This window comes from Thrips palmi, unplaced genomic scaffold (assembly GCF_012932325.1).
Source record: "Thrips palmi isolate BJ-2018 unplaced genomic scaffold, TpBJ-2018v1 HiC_scaffold_15, whole genome shotgun sequence".
In the NCBI taxonomy this organism is placed as follows: domain Eukaryota; kingdom Metazoa; phylum Arthropoda; class Insecta; order Thysanoptera; family Thripidae; genus Thrips; species Thrips palmi.
The window spans coordinates 8,269,453-8,287,278 of NW_023144624.1; the positions used below are offsets into that span (position 1 = coordinate 8,269,453).

The 17,826-nt window shown below is 61.7% G+C and overlaps 1 protein-coding gene across 1 annotated transcript in view; it reads right to left on the reverse strand.

The window, feature by feature from the left end:
- Window positions 1–66: 66 nt before the first annotated feature.
- LOC117641165 overlaps window positions 67–17,826 on the reverse strand; it is a gene marked incomplete at its 3' end in the record, with an annotated part of 68,570 nt that continues 50,810 nt past the window's right edge. Inside the window, exons 7-11 of the mRNA XM_034378303.1 lie at window positions 6,329–6,575; window positions 5,718–5,995; window positions 5,164–5,602; window positions 1,333–1,707; window positions 67–569 (exon numbers count right to left, since the gene is read on the reverse strand). Of these exons, the coding sequence (XP_034234194.1) occupies window positions 67–569; window positions 1,333–1,707; window positions 5,164–5,602; window positions 5,718–5,995; window positions 6,329–6,575 (1,842 nt within the window). The remainder of the gene's footprint in view (window positions 570–1,332; window positions 1,708–5,163; window positions 5,603–5,717; window positions 5,996–6,328; window positions 6,576–17,826) is intronic.

Here is a 17,826-nt window from a genome sequence, read left to right on the forward strand (position 1 = left end):
CGTCAGGTCGAACGACACGCGCCGCGGGGGCTTGCGGGGCGCCTTGGCCCTGCTCGCCGGGCTCGCCTTGGCGGGGCCCAGGCTGTGTCTTCTGCCCTCGCCGCGGTCGGCGTGCTCCAGGGCGCTGCTCTCGCTGCGACGCCGTCGTGGCGTGGAAGTCGAACGGGTGTTGGGCGCGTCCAGCGGCAGGCTGAGCAGCGCCGCGCCAAACTCGGCTTCCTCGCGCGCGTCGTCACTGTCGCTGCCCTCCTCCGCCACCACCCCGACGACGGCCTTGCCCTGCCACCCCGGGGGCGCCTCGCAGTCCTCGAAGTCTTCGCGCGCCTCGCAGGGCGGTGCGCTGTCCCAGCCGGGCAGATCTTCGGCCACCTTGGACGCCCTAGACGACGCCCCCGCCGCAGGCTCCACCCCGGCGAGGTCGGCTGCCTCCCAGCCCGCGGGCTCCGGGCCGTCATCGGCCTCCTCCTCCTCCTCCGGGTGGCCGTCGACGCCCCTCCAGCGTGCTGCTGGATGGGCCGGATGGGCCGGATGCTCGAGGCCCTCGCCGCCCTCGCCGGCGCTAGCTGACCCTGCACACAAAGCACCAGCCCCAAGCGGAGCCTTAACACGGACGCCCGGGGACTTCCCTCGCGCGCGCGTCTACGACACGGCGACATGGCTTCGTCGGTTGTTCTAGGCGAGGACGCGCTTCGTCTCGCCAACAAGTCGGCGTGCTCTCCCCTACCCCTACACCGCTAATCCCCGTCTCGAGCACTGGAACCCTTACGTTAATGAAAGTACAGTACATTCAGTACCCCAGCCCCGTGCTGCCCCTCTACAAGCTGTACAAGCGCAAGACGACTGTAACCCGCGTCATCACTGTTAAGGATAGCGCATGCGGTGCTCCACATTTGTGTGTCCATAAAATCAACAATTTAACTTGGAACTCTATGCGGCATCTACGTGGCCAGTAGGGCCGGTGCTAGCTATCCAAAAGCACAGCAGCTAAGACATCCAAAAACACCTCGCTTCCGAGGGGATTCGAACCCGCGACAGCCGCGCGGTCGCGAGGCGGTCGCCGGTTCGATCACGCATCCTTCGCAAGAGTGCACTATTCAGGTAAGGAGAGTGAAAAGCCTGGCCCTCGCCTCGTGGAGCCTCTCAAAAACACACTGCTGCCGACTTGATTGACAGAATATTAACAACAAAGCGGAATGGACTGTGTGGTCTGGTGGGTATAAACATGGGAACAACAGCACCGCGACGACGGCGGCCTCGCTCAGGCCGAAGAAGAGCCCTCAAGCGGACGATGATCTCACGGAGCGTGGTGTTCAACTTACACGGTTCTCCTACCTGCGGGATCGGGCCTAATGTCTGCACAGGTGCGCAGCGACGCTTGGTGCCCTTGGTGCCCTTGGTGCTGGGCCGACTGCACCTGGACCTGCGTCACCGCAGTGGCTGCAGTGCACGACACCTGCTGGCTGCTGCTGCTCCCGTTGCTGGCGTTGCTCGCCGTGTTCGTGTTCGGCCCCGGACTCGGCGACCTGCTCGGCGGCGGCAGTCCTAGCAGCGAGTCCAGCACGTCCTCCATGGTGGTGGACGACGGGCTGGGCCGGCTCACCACGGCATTCAGGCCGCACGGGCCGCACGGGCCGGACGCAGCCGCCGCCACGGGGGACGCCGGTGACTCGACCTCGGCTGCGGTTCCGGCTGCAGCTGCAGCTACCCCTGCGTGCAGGATGCCCAACATGACCATGCAGAGGACTTGTAAAGGAGTCGACAACGCCACAACCCTACTGTTGGGCTACATGGTGCGCCCCGCTTGGGCCCGCCCCCTCCGCGACGGGGCGCGGACTGCGTATTAAGTGACCGCTGTACAGTACAGTGCGAGGGAGTAGAGGGCTTCTAAAACAATGGGATTTGGTGGGTGCGGATACTACCTTAGTGAGAGTTAATGTTACCACCTGTTGATAGTACTCTGACACGCAAATATTAAAGACAACAACTTCAACTAGCAAAGGGTGACTACACCACAGAAATCTTAGTGAGAAATGTGTAGTAGTTGAATTACAGTCGTGTCTCCCACCTGGCTAAATAATTGTTTACAAAGACACACAGGGAAGTCCAAAAAGCAAATCAGTTTCTCACCCTCTTTCCAATTTAACTGTACAGCCAATCTCAGTACCACATTCTTTTTGCAAGCTCCATAGGAACATTGTGCCGACACGATGCTAAAATTGATTAAATATGATTCCCCATTGTGCACTTCGGCAAGCAGTTTCAGCTTTTCTAGCTTCTACCATAAAGAAGGTTTTTGGTAATGGCTAAAGCTACCATATGAACATGAACAAATACACATACGTACAGAACTAGAATATTGAAAAGTGTAAAACAGAGAAGGCATATGTATGTGAGTGAAAAAAAAAAAGAAAAAGAAAGTTTCATGTCTAGCTAAGGGCATGCATCAACATCGCAAAGCAAAACGAAAACATTTATAAAAAAGGAAAATAAAAAATGACAAATATGAAAAGTCAAATATTTATTTACAAAACCACACTTACGTGAGGACACTCAGCATTGTATGTAAACAAAATGTTCTACAATGACGTCAACAAATAAAATTGCAACAAGCTAATTCAGATGGCCTATATAAAGATAGAATGAAAAAGGAAAATAAAGACAGGATGTCCTTGTAGTCAATAAAACTGTAATGGGCATTGAGAAATGGAATTGATAAAACAACCTTAGCTATAAGTTACATACATCATAACTTACAATGGAGCGTTTTTCCACACTTAAAATGATGCCACATAAAAAAAATTAATCTTATTCATGACAGATTCAGAGCTATCAATCAACAATAAGACAAACTAAAAGAGGCAGGTTTACAACAACTAATTGCATAATGGTCCAAGTCATAACAAGACATGCATATTTGGCATCCACAAATCAGAGCATACTATAAAATGGGGACAAAACAAAACTCTAAGCAGATGACTAACTTGCTAAAATGATTTTGATGAAAAAAGCCAAAAGATAGAGAAAAGGAACATAGCAGATATGTACTAGATACATTTCTCACATTTATTCTGTGCAAACTAAACACAAATGAAGCATAAAAATGAATGATGAATGTGTGCTCTGTTCAATGAGCACGGAATTGATGATAATTAGTTCATGAAAGTTGTGATTAAAATGACCTTTGTCCAAAAATAGGGGGATGTGGAAATTTGGTCTAAAAATGATTTTCCCTCCCAAGTTCATTTTCTGCTCCATCACTCATACAAAAGTATCAGAAGGAGCATAAATTTAAAACCGCAAATTAGATCTGTCACTTAAGTGCGCTTGCTTCCACAGCTCCAACTCTAAACTCTATTCCTTGAACATTGAAATATCAACAATATTCTTTTATCTGTTGATAATGTCAGGCAATGTTTGGCAAATTCAGTTTCCTCACTAAATAGTGATATGGGGCGGGTGAAAGATGGGGTGATGTAACAAGACAAATGGGATGCAAGGCTGTTATCAATTTTGTAGTCCCATATTTAGTCTGTTACTCAATGGAGCTAAGAGCCACTTCTCTGGCCCCATCTGTCACCAACCAGGAGTGAAAATGCACCACTACCTTGACTTTAAGTTCCTGGGATTCAGACAAGAGATGCTAGTTCACTCATTCAATATAATTTATATTTACTATGTAATAGTAATTTTTTGGCGACTTCAGCTGAGTATTGTCCTGCCTCTAGAGAAATTATTAACAGGAGGAAAATATCTTACTTTTATCTTATATACAGCCTCAGAAATCCCTACCAACAATGAGACATTAGCTGCCCTAAAATAAATAATATATTAAAGATATTTTGATTTTCTGGTAGGAATTTCTGAGGTTATACAAAAATCAACACAAAAATAAACTTTCTCTGTACACTATACATCTGGACCCATGATAGGGAGCACCACTAACAACAGAACATAAACCTAATCACTTTCAACTCCCATTTTAAGTTAAATCAAAGGGTTCTTTGAGGATAGGGACAAAATGGACAACAAAATGTGATTGGATGATTATCAGTCTAAAAGGCCAATCATATTCTTTCTGTCAGGATAATGAGGGAACTAAAAAAATCACAGTTTATATAGGTATGCAAAAGGAGAACTAAAGAAAAAAAGTTGTTGAGGAGTTTGTCAATGTTTTGCATAACTTTAACAGTCAAATTCATCTTTTAAATATGGGTGAGAGGCAAGCATATGACTAGGCGAATCAAGTGCCTCTTGATTACTTTACAAATTACACTGCCTCTAGATTAATTTATAACATACAAACTCCTATTCCAAAAATTAGCTCTAATGAAACAACTTTAAGTTTTGACTTTGTTTTCCATGTTTTAGATCCCTTTTTCTTTTTATGAGCTCTCCGGTTTCTTTTCCGAATGAAGGCAGTGTCTCGTTTGCTGGGTGTTCGCTTGAGAATATGTTCGCTGGAGTCGCTGTCGTGATGCATGTCGATCTCGTCAGGGGAAGCTGGCAACAAGCAAAACGTCCGAATGCTATCACAATGTCCCTAAAATCCTAATTGCTGTCCCGAATAAAGCTCTAAAAGACGAAGTGGGTATTTGTGCCTTCAGTTTCTTTACAAGCCAGCTACACACTAGTTGGTGCAAATGTGGTTTTACATAATCCGAAAAAAGTCAACCAAAACATTGAATTTTGAGTTAGCCAAAGAACACAATTTGGATGGAGACGGAAGCTATCCAATTGGAACGAACACAGCGGCCTGACATTGACATTTAGTGCACTAGTCCACATTACTTACAGCGACTTCTTTGATTCTAGCACACCGGATAGGAAGATGGATGACCATGATGATGGCGGTCTGATGATTGCGGAGAGTGGGAGGAGGGATACAGACAAGAATAAGAGCATGACACTTAGATAAGATGAGACGACAATGACAAAAAAAAGGAAAGGCACAAATGACACTAAGAAATAATAATAATAATAAATAAGGAGACGGCCATGCAGGCTACGCCGGGCTACGCCGGGCTACGTACGCCAGGCTCTGGCAGGGCTATGGCAGGCACTGGCAGGCGTGCTACTGGGTTTGCATGTTGGCTTTGCACTTTGCAGTTTGCAGTGCCGTTTGGGTCCCTCCTTGCTTGGTCCCTCACGCTCGGAGGAACTCACCGTGGCTTTGGTGCGCGCCGTGGCCGTGTCCCGGTACCGTGGCGGGGCCGTTGCTCGGCAGTGTGCCCGACGCCCCCGTGGCGCAGCTCGAGTTGCGCTGCTTCAGGTCAAGGTAGAGGTCCTGGTGGTGCACGGGCAGGGGCGACGTGGACACGGAGCCCTCCTCTGGCGTCTGCGGCTGCTCGATGGGCCGCGAGCCCACGAAGGAGGACTCGATCCAGCACACTCGTTGGTTGCTGTGGCCGCTGTGGCTGCGGGGGTGGTCTTCGCGGTCCCGGGAGGTGTTCGTCGCGGTGCTCGGGGCGGGGGAGTGGCCGGCAAGCCGGACGTCGGTGTTGGAGCCGGGGTCGTTGGCGGCGGACACGTAGTGCACGATGGCCGACGTCACCTCCTTGATGGAGGAGCGCACGTCGGACAGGTTCGGCGACGAGGACTGTAACTGCAAGCAGAGCGATGTTATGACAGGTCCGCGAAGTCGTCCACGCTGCTGAGTTCCAGCCAGAGCAGGGACTAAGCGGTAGACATCTGCAAAGGCAAAGGCGTTGAGGCGTTACCTGGCTGGAGCCCCTGAGCCTTTCCTGTTGCCGTTGGTGCTCCCGCTGCTCAAGCAGGCCCTGCGCCAGGCGCTCCGCGGGCGTCCGCGGTGTGCCCGACAGTCGCTCCTGCGACCGCCAGCCCAGGTAGGGCTGCCGGTGGTTGAACGACGACCTCGCCGAGCCGCAGGGGGAGGTGCTGGGGGTGGCCGACGCGCTGCCCGCCGAGTGCAGGCGGCTCGAACTCCAGCGCGTGAAGGCCGCGGGCGGGGGGCTGGGGGACGACCCGAGTCGCACAGCTGGAAACAAAAGGCAGTTCATCAGTTTCCTCCGTTTGATTCCGTCTGGTCGGTCCTACTGTGCGGCGCAGATCTCATGGTCCGCCGCGCCGTGTGGGCGGACAGCAGACGGCCGTACAGGCTCGGCGCCTCCGCCACCGTGCCGCGGGCACGGCGATCAAGGCGATGACAGCGGGGCGTGGCGACTGGCGGACCTGCCCCAGCCCCAGTTATTAGACCACTTGCCTGCTGAACAACGCCACCAAGCCGTCCTTCCCTAGACCGCCGTGACCGAGGCCCACGCCGACAGCGAGATGGTCGCGGGTTCGAGCCCCACCCTCCCCTTTTTCTCACCTGTGGTTGGGCTGCGCAGGGACGACAGGGAGGTGGTCTTGACGCCCAGGCCCGGCCAGCCTCCAGCACCGCGGCGGCCGGCGACGCTGGTGGCGTCGGAGCCCCGCTTGAGGAGGAAGCCCTCGGCGGGCCGCGAGCTGTTCTTGTACCAGTCGGGCACGTTGAGCTGCTGCAGGGAGCGCTGCACGCGCAGCTCGTGTTCCGAGAGCACGCGTCCCTGGAGGCCCTGCAGGGCGTTTTCGGGAGGCTGCAACACGAGAAGGGGAAAACGCATTTTAATTGAAAGACATCGAGAAAGGGTAAACCTCAATTCCGCGCACAACCACACCGAAGGACGGTGGCAGTTTGAGGGGTTGTTTCGGCGCCAAGGTCGAACCCTTGGAGTAGTTCAAACGACAGCAAAAGCACACGATAGTTGAATTCGTGAAGGGAGCGCACACAGTAGACACACACACAGTCCCAGCCGGTGCGCCTTTGAAGCGCTCTCTTTACTCTAACAGATAAGATACACACGACGGCATGCGCCGGCAGCGCGGCAGCCGCCTCGCGCCTTTCGCCGCAGTCAGGTAGTCGCGGTGCGCAAAGCCAGCAAAGCGCGGATAAAAGGGGCGACGCCGCTCGCGAAAAAAAAAACTACCCCAACTGATCAAAGTTAAAATTTGAGACTGCATTCCGGTTGGTAGCAGTAGGCGGCATGGCGCCCTTGGACGCGACTTAGCGCCGCGACACCTCTATCGGCCGCTAATTGTCTGTACCTCTCCGCCGTTGAGCGCCGCGTCCTCCCTGCAGCTGACCTCCACGTCGTCGCTGCAGTCGACCCGCACCCTGCGGTCGACCCACGGGTCGGCCTCGGCATCGTCCCTCCAGTCGACGCGCACCCTTCGGGGGACCCTTGGGGCACGCACTACGGGGTCGTCCCTGCCGCCGACCTCGCGCGCGTCGTCCGTGAAGTCGACGCGCACCCTTCGGTCGACCCTTGGGGCACGCACGACAGGGTCGTCCCTGCCGCCGACCTCGCGCGCGTCGTCCGTGAGGTCGACGTGCACCCTTCGGTCGACCCTTGGGGCACGCACTACGGGGTCGACGTGCACCTTGCAGCCGGCGTCCGCGTCGCCCTCCTCCAGCCAGGCCTCCAGGAAGCGGCTCCTGGCGGCGGGCAGCGAGTTGGCCTCGCGCGCGGTCCTCATGGCGACGTCACCGCTGCAAGTCCCTTGGCGGCCCGGGCCGGCGCGACGCGACAAGACACTAGGCGACCCGACGGTCGCAGGGCAGAAGCGGCAACGGCGACGACGCTCCGCGACGCCAAACTGAGCAGAGCAGCGAGCGCAGCGAGGCTCGCCGGCGGGCGGTTCGCGACGGCGTGCGCGAGTCGCGAGGCCCGCCTTGGTGGGGTGTCACTCGGTGCCGCCAAGTACCGCCGCGCATGACATGCCGCGTCGCCGCGTCATGCCCTGCCTTGCCCTGGCCAGTCACAATCAGCCCGACGGAGACGCGGAGTGAGACAGACTCAGTCTGGCAGCCCTGCCGCCCTCCCCCGCGACGGAGGCCGCGCAAAATGTGACGCGGGCCGCGACACTTGCGGACACGTGTGGCGCTATCGAGCTATCAAGGGCCGCGGCTGCAGACTGATTCCGAGGGTCTCTCTCTGTCTCTCTCGCACCCGCACGGGGCGCCTTATGAGTGCGAGAGAGACAGAGCGACGAAGACGACTCTCGGAATCAGTCTGCTAATCCCCGCCTTGCCGCAACGCCGCTACCTCGCGCATTCTCTCTCTAGCCCTCGCGGTTCGCCTCGCCACCCGCACCGCTGTCAACGAGAAGGTTCGGAGTCGGGAGAAGAAACGCCGAAACCAAAAACCGAGAGGAGCGGTGCGCTAACGAGAGTCAGAGGTTGCGGCTGCGCGGCCCGCCCCGCCCCACTGGCCTGGCCCGGCCTGGCCGCTAATCGACATTGGCCGCGGTTCCGCAGTGCCGCGCCACTCCCGCACCGGAAGCGCTCGTTTAGAACGACGCCGCGCCGAGCAAAACACAAATAAAGCCCCCCCTCCCCAAACAACTTCATCAATCGGACGACGCCGAACAGGAAAACGCGGCAGGCCGTCCGCGTCCGTCCCACGGGAAATGTGGCGCTCCTTCGCTTCCAGCCGAGCGACCTGGAAGAAAGGGTCGTCTCGTCTCGTCGCCGTCTCTCTCGCACCGCAGTGGAGCTCCCCACGAGTGCGATAGAGACAGAGCGACTGGCAGCACGGCGCCCGCAATTACGGCATCACGGCGCGGCAGCGTCGCAGACTCGTAGAGGAGCAGAAAGTCTAACCTGTTACAGAGCCAGTACAGTAGCAAGCGCGGGGGCGGGGAGGAGCCACCCTCCCGGCCCTGGTTTGCCCTGGCTCTGGCGCACTCCCTGGACGCCCTGGCCTTGGACCGACCTTGCGCCGCGGGGCAGGCGGGGAAAGACGGCCGCCCTGCCTCCGCCGCCCTTCACCCCCGCCTCGCCTCGGTGTGAAGCGAAAGGGCCTGCACAGCCTCGGCCTCGCACCTCTGCGCAGCCCGCCCCAACATCACACACACACACAGCCGCGCGCCTTGCCGCCAGCGCCCGCCAGGCAGGCAGCACATCCGACACCTGCGTCCGCCGCGCCACTCCACGCCAAGGCGCGGTACAGTGCCTACAGTGCACAGGGCCGCGGCAGGGCGCGACACACGCGACAAGGGGCAGGCGGCCTCGCCTCTCCTGGCGTTCAGTATCTCGCCTCGCACCTGCTCCATGCTAGCCATGCAGGAGAGGGCGAAGCACAGCAGGAATCACACCCCTCTCTCACCGCATCCCAGGAGAGCACCGCCCTGCCCACCGAAGCGAAGGGCGCAACGCGGAGGCCCTGCCCTGCCCTCGCGCGACCCTTCCGCGGGCAAGTAGGTCACCGCGACCCCGCGGGCCGAGCCACGCCGAGCCTCGGGCGGGCCCTTGCCTACCCCAAGGAGACCCTGCCGCCCTTCCGCGGGCCTAGGCCGGCCTAGGCTGTGCGTGCGCCCCGCCCCACCCCGCCCTTCGGGGGCACAGGGCCCCTCCACCCCGCGGGGGCCCTCCGGCGGATCGATGCCGAGTACAGGGCCACGGTCGCGGGGGGGTGGACGGGCGGGGCGCACCGAGCCCCGACCAGCCACCACGTGCACGGTCTGCGCCACCACGACGGGGAAGGCCAGGCTCACCAGGCCGCCAGGCCGGAAGCTGGGCCGGGGCGCGGCGGACGGCGTCAGGGACGCTAGCTTTCTCTTTCCCACCCGCTAGCAGCCCTGCCAGCCCAGCCCCCTTTCCGGCCGTCGCAGCGCCCCCCGCTAAACTGTGCCCGGGCCCCGGGATCGAAATCGACGGCATTCGGCAACGAGCACGGCGAGCAGGGCGGGGAAAAGGATCATCGTGCGGCGCCAGCCGCCACCGAACACATGTCCACACTTTCCCTTGCAGTTGCTTTCGCGTTTTTTCCGGCCGTTTGGCGCGCGCCTTCGTCTTCGCCTCGGCGTCCGCGGCTCGCGTCCCCGCCGGCCGTTACTCAAGTTACTCTTTGCTCTACCCGGGTGCCGACACCTTGGCGTCAAGCAATGCGCGCCACGCGCACGCAACGCAGCAACGCGCGTTCCGACTAATTGCATTCCGGCGTTCCTTTTCACTCCGCCACTCCGCGCTGCAGACCGATTCCGCCGTCTCTCTCGCACCGCCATGTAACGCCGCGCGAGTGCGACAGCGACAGAGCGAAGAAAAGTTTCCGAATCGTGTGCAAGCGCGGCTGCCTGGCTGCCTACATGCAGTGCACCGCAGTGGCGTCACCGCTCCGGGGATTACGTCCGGAGGAGTCGGGTTCCGGAGGGACCGCCAGTCGGCCACCTGACCCGGGGATGAGCCGTGAGCCGCCCCGCCGGGCCAGCCTGACCCGGATCGGCCAACAGCGCGAGGGACTTGACGACTCGGTGCGCGAAGCTGGCGAAGCTCCGCGAGGCGAAGCACCGCACTGGACACGGCCCACTGCAAAGCAAGTCCAAGCACAACGGCGTCCTGGGCGAGGACCGTGGACCAGGAGACGGGGTGGAAGGGGGCGGCCGGAGTGCTTATCGCTCCGCCTGGCTCCGCACCGCGCGGCGCACCAAAGCCGCCAGGAAAGCCCAGCCCAGCCCGCCCCACGCGGCGCCGCAACAATGTACGACATCCAGCGACACGAACGCGGCGCGGGAGCCGCGGGGCGGCGTCCTAAAAGCAGCCATCAACCCTGGCATCAACATCGCGACGGCCCATTCCGAATGCTGCTTCGTGTCTCTCTCGCACCTACACGGCACGCGCCATGAGTGCCAGAGAGGCAGAGCGACAAAAGCGGTGTTCTGAGCCAGCCTGCAGCACGATGCCCACGATCGAACCACCGCCTCACGCGTGAAACCGGGCCCGACTTTTAACGCACACGAACTGTCAAGTTAAGATAGCCAGTACATAACCTCTGGAGTGTTCTCGGCGCGTTACACAAACTAGGTACGACTTCGTAAACACAACAACGGAACGATTATACAAAGCCTGTCTGCGTAGTACTGCAGGTTTGCGCCAAACTGCGGGGCAAACTTGCGTTCATCTCCATAGTAAGGACAACTCGAGCTTAAGCACTTGTTTGGGAGCGATAAGAAGTTACGCAAACCATTTCGACTGGAGTGACAGGGACAGAGGGCGACGGCCTTGAAAAGCCAAGCCACCGCCGCGGTTCCAACGGGCGTATCGTTCCCGGCTACAGCTTTGGTGCAACTTTAAGGTTAAGGCTTGCGCCGGCCCGCGCGAACAAGACTGGAGCGTACTCTCTCGTCAAACTTGGAGCGGCCGCCCGAGACAGAGCCTCGAGGGCCTAACCTAAGCCGGAAGGACGGAGGAGCGCCTTCCCCCGCGACGCGACGCGACACGGATCCCCAGTACTCACGTTGTCGTCCCAAAGCATGCTCAGCTTGACGTAGTGCAGCGGCACTTCGCACTGCTCCAAGTCCCAGCTCAGGCTTTGGTGCCTGCGGTGACAGAAGGACTCGTCGGCGACCGGCATCCTGGTCCTGCTTCGCCGGCGTCACTTGTTTACTGGCTCGTCGCCGCAGTCGTAGGGCGCAACACACACACACACACACACACACACACGAACGATACGAGGAAGGCGGAGGGCGACACGAGACGTTTGTTGTTGCGAGGCGAAGGTGCAAGGCGAGACTGACTGACTGGACTCCACGCACTGACTGCCGGCGCCACGCCAAATCACTCAGAGTGTCGAGTTGAGTCCTCCCCGCCAGAACGTTCGGTTCGGTTTCGGTTGGTTCGGGTCCTGTGACCACAACCATGCCGCCGCGCCGCAACCCCGCCGCGCCGCGCCGCGCCCAGCCGAGCCGCGCCGTCCGAGCCGAGCCGAGCGCTGCAGCGCGGGGCGGCGCGGGGCAGGGCGCGCCGTGGATTGGCTGGGGGCGCGACGGGAAGGGGAAGGGGTGCTTGAACGCCTCGGCGAGCCGAGTCGACGACGGCGTCCGCGTAGGCCGCCTGCCGCCTCAAGACGGAGACGCACACACAGGTGGCGGTGGCGCGACCTGTGGCGGCGGCTGCGGCGGCAACTTTTCCCGATTATCGAGTTGAAGCCGACCGAGAGTCGGAGAAAGGCACGAGTTCGGCAGCCGGGTCCACCCACGCCGCGCCACGCGCCTCGCCGCAGGACATCCACCTCTACGCGAAGCTTGACATTTGCCGGCGCCGCCAACGCCTCCCGACTTTGAACACGATTTAGCGCGCCTACGCGACTGCGACGCCCGCGGCCGCCCCCGAAGGCAGGACTCCGGGGGCAGACGGCAGACGGCCCCGACTCCACCGCCAGCACCACCCTCTCTTTCGTTGACGAGAGACAGAGCTGGTGCGTCGCGCCATGATTTTCGCGGTGCCGCCGCGGCAAAAAGAATAGTAACAAAGAACAGACGAAAAAGAACAGAGTGGTCGGCCTTTCGGCTTTCGGGACGTCATGCGCGCGGCGTGCACGCAATCGATTCGCCAGCACGGGGAGCGCCGTCACCCGCGGCGTGGCGGCTCGGCTCGGCGCTCCGCGGGAACAAGCCCCGGCGAGGCGATTGGCGCGTCGTGTCACCGTGACCGTGTCACTCCAGCGGGCTTATTGAGTCGCGCCCGCGCCTCGATGGTCCCGACTGCTCTGACGGGCCCCTCAACCAGTCACTGACTGCGTGTCACAGCCGCCACAGCTAGTGAAGCCCCCCTGCACGGCCGAACTGAAAAATTAATTTTCACAACGAATCGCAGGACGTTTTGCAGTTGAGGCGCGGCGGCGCGGCGGTGTGTCACGAGGCCGGCGAAAAGACACGACACGCGACAAGTAAAGTCGTGCCTGCGGCGGCAAGTGGCGGGAAGGCCGCTCCAATTCTTAATATTCCTCCGCGCCCCCGCAGCCCCGCGGCAAGTCTAGCGGCAGGCTGCCCGACCGTGCCGCACCTCGAGAGCGCCGTGCTCGAGAGCCTCGCCTCGCCCAGCCTCCTCGGCCATTTTATTACGCGTTCCCGACGCGACGGCCCAACAATTTTCCTCCGCCTCGCCCCGCACAGTTCCGCCGACGTCATTTTCGAGGACGGAATTCTCGCACTTCTCGAAGAATCCCTGAGCCTCTACTCATCCGGCTAATCCTGCTGCACCCCTTCGGCGCTGGGGAAGGTCCCGGACCGCGCGGAGTCCCGGGCCGGCCAGGGAAAACCAGCCACCGTGCAGGCTTACCAACCACGGCGACCCACCGCGCAGCCAGAGACCCAGAGCGTTCTCGGAGGTCCGACAAGGAAGACTCACCTGCAACAAACATAAAGACAAACACTTAGTACTAAGCGACAACAATCGCTCCCTTTCCGCGTGCGGCTCGCCGGACGCTGGACCTACACTGGGACTCACCGGCAGGTCGTACAGCCTGCACTTCAACAGGAAGCACGCCGGGCGCACGCGGTACGCGGCGTCCCCGTCGTACCCGCCGTCCCAGAGCATGGCGGGGCGGGGCGGGGTAAGGTGGGGCGCGCGTCGAATGGGCTGCCTATCTCCCCGGCGCCGCGGAGCCCCGCGACGTTTCCGCCGCCCACGCACAGGCCCACGACGGCACAACGGGGCGCGGCGGGGACGCCTGGCCGCAGATAATGGGAGAATAGACAGTCAGCACGCGGGAGGCGGGAGGCAGGAGGCGCTGGAGACCCAGTCCAAAGCCACCCTCGCGGCGTATCGGGGAGCCCACTGGAGCGGCGTGCTGGGGACGAGGGGCGCGACGGGGCGGGGGACATTCCAGAGGAAAATTCCCGCTCTTCTTCATCTCGACTGGTTCGATTTCGGCATTGCTCGCATCGCCGCGAGCCGAGCGCCTCCACGTGCCCCGAGGGGGGGGGGGGGGGTGGCGCCCTGGCGCCGCGGGTACCACAGAACAAGGCGGGGAAAAGTGGGTCAGAGCAAACCGTGCGATCAGGTGACATATCCGCATGCCACGCTCCCCGGGGCCCCTTTTGCCAGCCCGTGCTATCCGCGGCGCGCGGCGCGCACAGCCCCCGGGGGCACCGCCTGGGTCCCACCTGGGCCCCGCCGAGGGAAGAGCAGCGAGTTCGATAATCCAGCGTATGAGCAGGCGGCGGGGCGGCGGGCCCCCTTTGATGCGACTCTTGCGTGCGCAGGCATGCCGCTACGGCCCTTCACTGTAGGGACGGACGAGCCTGACGGCGGTCTGACGGGGAAACCTGGGGGAAAACAGAGCACGGGGAACGGGGGAAGTACCCGACCCTGCGGGGAACATGCCGGCTTGAGGCTTTCCAACCCCCCGCCCCACCCCAACGCGGTTCTGGAAGGCCCGATGCCGGGGGATTCCTGCGGGATTCCGAAGGCGCATGCGGCGAGGCACATCGCAGCGGGGAGTATCGCGGCGGGGGACCGCGACGAGGACCGCCCCCCGATCCGCGACCCGGAGCCCCTCCACTCCGAATCTCCGACAAAACGTTCCGGGAAATAAAATAAAAAGGTCTTCTCCGCGCCGCGCTGGCCGCGGTACCCAGGCTCACTTCGGCTGCTTGACGTCGCGACGCGGGGCGGCGTGGCCAAGGCGTGGCCAAGGCGTCGCCAAGGGACGGCGGGCGTCGCGGCGCTCGGTCCGATACTGCCGTGTGCCGCAGTCCCGCACCGCGGTGCCGCCGGTGCCAGCGGGGCCGCCCCGACGTTCACTGAGGACGACCCGTCCTGGCCGCGCCCCTCCCCTAACTAGGGGCGGAATCGCAGAAAGGGAGGGGGGACTGCACCAGTGTACCACCGTACCCCTACCGCCGCGGCCTCCGCCTTGAACGCATGCGATATGTGCCTGTTGCAGTGCAGAAGTCACGGCGGCGAGGCGAGGGTCGTCCGCTCGCACTGCCTGGCACTGCCCACTGGCGAGAGTCCCGAGTCCTGCCAGCAGCCCGCGTCGCGTCAACAAGCACTGCTCCAGCGTGGCTCCACCCGCAACGCGCGCCCCGCCGTACTACATAGTAGTGCCGGCCTTGGGCTTGGCCAGTGGGGGCCCTTCACTGATTAGGGAAAACAAAAGTACTGCTGTTTTACGACTGTGACCTGCGCCTACGAGAAGCGGTAAAACAGTGGACAAGGTCGGCGAGACGGCGAGGGCCGAGGCCTGGCCGCCCGGCGCCGCCCGGCCGTCAAGGAGATGCCGGTCCGCGATAGGCACACGACGGCGTCGATTACATTTACATCACACTCCGCTTACTTTTTGCTGGAACCTTTATTTCTTTTAGACCAGGGCCGGGTCGCCTGCGTTGCCAGGGTTACCAAGTGCAGGCGAGCGCAGGCCCCAGGGACGGGGGACACCGCGACCGCCCGCCCGCCGAGCCAAGGCCTGCCTCGAGCACACTACTAGCACACCCAATAGGTCACTAAGGAAACAAAACAAAAACAAGAAGAAGCAGAGACAACAACACACCACACTGTACACATACTGACCTCGGCCCATTCTGGCGGCAGCGAGCCCTCCCCGAACGAGGCGGTGTCGCTGAGCTCGCTGAGCTGGTCGGCGGCCGGGTCTGCGCCTCCGCCGCGCCACGAGCCGTTCATGTCAACGTCGAGCCTGCCGGAGCCGTCCAGGAGGGTCGTTTCGCAGCCCTGTCTCCGTCGCCCTCACGGGGCGTGAGTCCCGCCGCGGGGGTGCGAGAGAGACAGAGCGACGAACCGCCCTCCCGAGTATCGCGCGGCCGCCGAGGGAAGAGCAGTGTTTGTTCTCGCCGTGCCGCCCCGCTATCGCCCCGAAAACTTGAAAGCCCCCCCCCCCCAGGCATCCACATCCTGCATGCTGCCGCGGTGCGCTCGGTACGCTGTCCTCAACGCCCCTCTCGGTGGAGCAGTGGGCACCACAACCACCACCGCTGCCAGACAAGCGAGGCTGCCAGCCAGACGGCCTGCACGGGCACAGTGCGGCCGAACTCCACCGTGACCCCGCCCAGCGCGCCGCACCGCACCGGGCCCATCAAGCTGGTCTTTGTGTGACCCCATTTCCCGAGAACACATCCCCCGTCTGAGTTTGAGCAGTTTGAGCGAGCCCCTCGGGGGGCCGGAGCTTTGCCGCGCCACTCACTGCAGAAGAGCGTCTCGGTCTCGGAACACGGTGCTCGCTCCGTCTCTCTCCCACGCACTAGGCGTTGAGTGCACGTGCGAGAGAGACAGAGCGGCTTAACACCGTACGGACTCGGTCTGCCGCTGCTGCACCAGACGGGTCTCCACCACGCCAGGGGGTGGGTCGCGGGCCGCCAGCTGCCCGCCTGGGCTCGGCCTCCAGCCTCCAGCCTCCAGCCTCCAGCCTCCAGCCTCCAGCCCAGCCTCCAGCCCTCCAGAAGCAGGACCGCGCGGGTCCAACCCCGCCCTGTTCACCTGGCTTCGGGCGTCGGGCCACCAGTCAAAACCATCCGGCCGGGAGGCCCGTTCCGTTTGACGCGCTGCTACTCTGCATCTGCAATTCGCTGCCGGCCGTGCCCGGGCCTGCCCGGCCGACTGCATGATGAGCCAATCTAAACTCGGTTTGCGACTGCGGCGCGGCGGTGCGGCGGGGCTAATACCAGCCAGGGGGGCTTAGGAGCGTTACGGTAATCTGGACCGCGATTACTGCAGCAACGAGATGAGGTTGGGGAGGCCGGCGGCGCGGCGGCGCCCCCGGGGCCCGCCGTTATCACCGGGCCGCGGTGCACGCCGCCAGCAGGCCGCCGAGGCCGTCAAGCAGGGGGAGGGCCTCCTGCCACGCACGGCCGAAACGCCTCGAGGCGCCCCAACAATCATTGACCCATCGGGCAGGCAGGCCGTCGGCGTGCTGTGCCGCGCTGCCCAGGCACGGCGCAAGCGGAGCGCACTGACACCTGCGGGGCTTCCGAGCACCCCAACTCGCGACGCGCGGGGGCGGCGGGGGCGGCGGGACGCTCCACTGCAAGTGCAAACTACCCCGCCGACTGAAAATGAAGGTCTGGTGTTCCGGGCAACGCCCGGCACGGCGAGAACAACACACTGCTAAGTCCAGCTGCCCGGCATAGGTTCGACCCTTTCGCGTCCCCTCCGCTTCCAGCTCGCGGCCGACAGCGTTGTTTCGCGCTGGCTGAGTCCAGCCGGCGGAACAAGAGCAAACAAAGGAAACTAGTTTTCGGCCCGGCACCCAACGACGTACGGCTGGCTAGCAAACGCCCCGGCGGGGGATGACGCATGGTGGACAGGGGCGCACTCGGCGACGACGCGACGCGTTGACGGCGAGCAAGCCGGCGTGGGCCCCGCGGCCGGCGGGGACGCCGCGATGCGGTGGGCTGCGCGCTGCGGGCTGCGGGGGCCCGGAGGGGTGGCACGGAGGCGCCCGACGCGTCCGCGCCCCACGCCTCGCCAAGCGGCACTGAGCCCTGCCGACGCCCTGCACACTGGCCCGGCCCCCCGGCCCGCGCAACGCCCCCTCCCCGCCGGCGTAGAGGGGGCACCGGGGGGCACGGGGGGCACAGCCAGCCAGTTAGGGGACGCGGGGGCCGCACTTTCGGCGGGCCAAAAGGCTACCGAAAGTGAAACTGCACCCACGCCAAGATCCCCGGCAGGGCGCACGCCGCCCACACTGCCTCTGGACTGCCCCCGGGAACGCGCGTCGCCATGGGGTAGGCCAGGGCGGCCAAAAGCGCCGCAAGGTAGGCCACCGGCCTCACGGCGGCGCAGCGGGCTGGCCTGCCGCCAGGTTGCAGGCGCGCCGAGCGGACGGTGCGCGCTCCCAGCCTCCCAGAAACGGCGGCGCCACACGGTACGCTCACTCTCTCGCTCCCTCCTGACTCGCGTGACGCCGCGGCCAGGTCTGCAGGCTGCACTGAACTGCCGACACTTGACCCAATGAAGACTGCGAAGCCGGTGGCCTTGTGGCTGTTAACCAGCAGTTAACGCTCAAACGGCCAATTCGCCATTTCCATCCCCACTCCAGTTTCCCCGTCCGT